Source organism: Phaseolus vulgaris, chromosome 3 (assembly GCF_000499845.2).
Source record: "Phaseolus vulgaris cultivar G19833 chromosome 3, P. vulgaris v2.0, whole genome shotgun sequence".
NCBI lineage: Eukaryota > Viridiplantae > Streptophyta > Magnoliopsida > Fabales > Fabaceae > Phaseolus > Phaseolus vulgaris.
The window spans coordinates 46,607,163-46,611,725 of record NC_023757.2 but is presented as its reverse complement, the minus strand read 5'-3'; the positions used below and the strand labels follow the sequence as shown (position 1 = coordinate 46,611,725).

The window sequence follows — 4,563 nt, the reverse complement described above, 5'->3', positions numbered from 1 at the left end:
CATTGATGCTAAGAAAAATATTAAACCATTTCACCCTTCCGAATAACACTAATTGACTAATATACAAAATCATTGGAAGTCCATAAAGAATAAAAACTGATATTACATGGAAAAATAAGAGTAAACTCCATTCACAATAATTTCAAATAGCTAATAGACAATACATCTCTAGAAGACTTAAGGCATATCTTGATAAGATCTGTCAAATGAAAACCCAAACAAATCAAACAAAGAAACTCAATTTTGAAAAATTAATGTTTACAAAACAAATTCTTTTATAAATCGAATAAATAACAATGTCTAGACGGAAAAAGAAGTAGAGTAGAATTCACATACAATTAATGATGCAATGAAAAAATATAAAGAAAATCTAAACAAGATCACCTTGATATTCGCACAATCTAGTTGCTACAGCAAAAGATAAAACAAGTGTGAATAAATAATCTAAACTAATAATAATAACTATAATAAAACGAAAAGCCCTGGAGTTTAGATTAACCTGCCTTCCCCCACTTTCCAATTCCATACTAGCAACTCCATTTGCATGAGGTATATTACATCATACACATGTGCCCACAAAAAATATCCATACAAAGAAGAAATGAAGGATTTAACTAAATAAGGAAGTTAAAATATCTTTGCCTTAAAAAAATTGCAATATCAGTTCATGCTAACTTGGTAAGGTGATAAAGGCATCTGAATGTTTGGCCATCTCTGCCTTTGCCTTCCTTTGATGCATTGTATTTTCCCAAAATCATGGCTCCAAATCTCAGCAACTAACTTCATATAAGCTCAACCTTTACTTCTCCTATTGTTTCATCAATTAGCTGCAAAAGGAACCAGTGCATAGGGGATGGAGTAGATAATAAGATCAACAAAGTAAAGAGAAAAGGAGCAGCTAAGCAATTATGAGAGTTGAACGGTTGCTTATTTCATGCTTTACCTAGCTATACAGACATCAATAATTTATAATCCAAGGGATTGAAACTAAAAACCAAAAAACAAAACCAACAGAAAAAAAAAATTCTAGCCAATGAAAGAAAACCTACAGAGGGAAAAGAGGTTGAACTTAAAAAGATATCACTAGCAAACTAGTCTCTAAAATATCTAGTTATCCTGATATATTTACCATTGATTTATTTCCACAATCAAGTTACATATAAACATTAAGAATTTTCTAAAACAAAAAGTATGACTCTTAATAGCCATAAAATCAACAAGAATATGCATATAAAATAAAGGATTCCAGGAAACACAAGCTTCACCAATGCTCACAACAAATAACATCTCTTTTAGCCAAATTTTCATTTACTTTGAAACAAAATCGAAACTTAAAAAAAGAAAAGAAATTAGTCCAAATGTATTGAATAAATTAAAGTTATTTCAATGTAAGTTATTGAATAAACATGTCCCTGTTTTTCATAAAAAAAAAATATTTACCATTGCAGTATTCCTGCAAATTAGCAACTGCAACTTCTAAGCCTTTGCTAGCAGTTGCATTTCCCATAGCTGATGGAACAGGTATTCCATGTCTTCCAATATCTTCTTCAGCAAATGACCTTGAAAATAAACAATATTAGCATAGTGTTGACATAATTAGGTTAAAACATTATATAAATTAAAAGGCATATCAATTCTTACATAATTTCTGGGCAACCGAAGCAGCCTCAGCAACACGGCTATCATCAGAAAAAAGAGGTGAAAGCTCCATCAAATCACATGGGCTGCTATTGAACTCCATTAAATACTGCAGAAATAACCAACCATTGGTAAACTTTCCTAACATGAATAATGGTAAAAACCACACGAATCAACTGAAATACTTTTATCAACTCAATTGTTTGACTAGTTGTTTCTCGCTGGGATTATATTTCAAAGACAAAGGAGGAATTGATCTACCAATAAAACATAAAACATAATAATAAAGCTCATTATTATTCTGACCTAGTTAGATAGCAAGGTATAAAAGATCTTCATTCTGAAAAAAGCAAAATAATAAAGCACAAAAGAAGGAGCTTAGAACTAACAAATGTAATTTTTAAAAGAAATAATTACTATATTGCAATTTATTTTGGTTTGAGACCATGTTTAATATGACTACAGTGAACGATAAAGTTCTTCCTCTACAACCAAAATATACTTAAGGCTCAAACTCTAGAAGACCAATTAACCTACAACAACCTCACACCCATTGATCAAAATGCTCAGCAAGAACAATTGCAAATTTTAGCATAACACAAACCAAGTAGATTCGAGACTCACCTCAGAAAGTGTCTTTCGATGCTTAGAGTCTTGAGCTGAGACATCTTTCTTAAGATTGTAGAGTCTCCCATCAATCTTCCAACCAAAACACAACAACAATAAAATCAAGACCTTAAGCAAATTAAATTCCCAAAAAAATTTAAAATTACCAATTGGTAGAGGAAGGAAAACCTCTTTCCGAAGCTCAAGCAGCTCCTTGCAAGAATCCTTGAACAACGACAAGAGCTTCTCAACCCCGGGGAACAACGGACTCGCAACTGCCTGCAAGGAGTACTTGGCTGCATCGGACGGCACTCGGATATGCCCGTTCGACTCGCCATCGTCCGCTTCCGCTTCCTCCAATTTGAAAGACGGAAGAAGCTCGCCCACGAGGTTCCCGAACAATGCGTCAAACGAGAAGTCTCCCTAACACATAAAAAGAAACAACAACATCAAGATCAACAACACGTTCCTTCAATCGAAACCAAAGCTAACAATGGTTTCTTTATTAGTTAACTTTCCTAACACCTTCTCCATGATGATTCTTTTACCCAATTCACACTGTCGAAGGTGCATCATACAACACCAGTTACCATCATACAATGGTCCTATTCTCTTCTTTTTTTTATGACAATATTTTGAGCTAAGGGGATTGTCTCCTTCACAGTTGAACAATAAGAAATAAACAGAGGGATTGCTTTCACTTAAAGGATTTTATAATACAAAAGTAAAACCATAAACAGATATGTATTGCATATTACAAGGTTAAGAAAACAGAGAGATCTAATTTTGTCATATTATGGAGGGATGAATGGTGGTTTCAATTATATAGTCAATTTTCTATTCGATTACTTCTGTTGCCATCTGAAGTAATGCTAAATGTAGCACATTTCTTGCTGACAACAAAATTTGACACTCCAAATTCTTATCATAGTGTCATCAGTGGCATACTTTTTCTGTCTTAATTCTGATTCTCATATAATATGATAGTTATATAAGGTGAAAAACAACTTTAACTGTAAGCGATTCTAAATCTTATTCTCCTAATTCTAAAGATGTGTTTTTCCAACGAAAATATTAGTTAGTTCTTTAATTTGGAAATAGCTGCAAATTTCGACCCTAAATTTTTTTCTTACTACTAAATTTGTTTGGGGAAACTGGAAGTACAATCACAACCAGACACAGACAGACTAAAAATTATATGACCATAGAAACCACAGGAGGAGCTAACATTCATGTTACCTGCAACATCTCAACAAGAAGAATGATGCGCGGGTTCGTGTGGAGGCAGAAAACGCGGGTTCGTGTGGAGGAAGAGAGTGTTAGGGTTCATTGCATAAAACCTAAAATGTAAAGGACAAAGCAGCATATGAAAAACTAGATTTAACAATGACAAACTACCATAAGTATAAGGAATGCACAACAGGTTAATTACCTTCAAATCGGTTCCGTGTAGAGGCAGAGAGTGCTAGGGTTCGTGTTGAGGCGAAGAGCGCTAGGTTCGTGTTGAGGCGAAGAGCGCTAGGTTCGTGTTGAGGCGAAGAGCGCGGGTTCGTGAGAGCGTTAGGGTTAGGGTTCATGTGAGGCAGAGAGAGGGACGAGAGTGATGAGTGTTAGGAGTTAGGGTTTTTCCAAACTGAAATTCAAAAAAAATTATTTTCTTAAGTTTTCAAAAAGAAAATCAATTTTCAAGTGAAAATCTGAAGGATTTTTAAATCAAGTTAAAAATGTAAATATAAGAATAAAGGAATAAAAAGTTTTCTCTGAAAGAAAATTATGACAGTTAAAAATGACATAATTTGAAAGTTAATTGTGGCGGTTAATGAAATGACGTATTATGCTGAAATTTGTGGCGGTTATTAATAACCGCCATATTAAAACCGCCATTTTTTACACATTTTTTTGTAGTGTTCCTCTTTCTCACTTTATCTCTTTTGTTCATATTACTTCCATTAGATAAAAAGATTAATTCTTCAATATAAAAGTAAGAAGAAGAGCATGCATCCCACGTTAATATCTGCAAGTGAGTTTTCTTTTCTTAGTTGTTTAATTGTTAAAGTTACTCATTTTTATTTTTTTTACTCTACTTCTCATTTTCGTACATCGAAGGCGGAATACTGCACAGGTACAGAGTTATCTTGACACCATTGTTGATGTGGGCATCGACGAGAGGATGAATGTGTTTTGAATATGACATTCTTGCAGAGATGAAAGAGATTAGAAAATAAATATTTTTTTTATGTAGTTTCTCATCTTATTTTTTTTTTTTTTTACTATTATATTTCTTTTTTTTTAAGTTTTATGTTAGTAACAACAAATCAA

At 33.1% G+C, this 4,563-nt stretch overlaps 1 protein-coding gene across 1 annotated transcript; it reads right to left on the bottom strand.

The window, feature by feature from the left end:
• Positions 1 to 1,436: 1,436 nt before the first annotated feature.
• On the bottom strand, positions 1,437 to 2,778 carry LOC137805674 (exocyst complex component SEC10a-like). Its single transcript, XM_068605613.1, has 5 exons — positions 2,770 to 2,778; positions 2,434 to 2,667; positions 2,263 to 2,337; positions 1,642 to 1,747; positions 1,437 to 1,559 (listed from the first exon to the last, which is right to left on the bottom strand). Exons 1-5 carry the CDS (start codon positions 2,776 to 2,778, stop codon positions 1,477 to 1,479), a joined length of 507 nt encoding a protein of 168 aa, XP_068461714.1. The 3' UTR covers positions 1,437 to 1,476.
• Between the last annotated feature and the right edge of the window lie 1,785 nt (positions 2,779 to 4,563).

Coding starts and splice junctions, on each gene's coding strand:
- LOC137805674 (XM_068605613.1), bottom strand. Junction 2,338..2,433: donor TGCTTGAGCTTCGGAAAGAG/GTTTTCCTTCCT, acceptor TTTGGTTGGAAG/ATTGATGGGAGACTCTACAA. Junction 1,560..1,641: donor TTCGGTTGCCCAGAAATTAT/GTAAGAATTGAT, acceptor TTTATTTTCAAG/GTCATTTGCTGAAGAAGATA.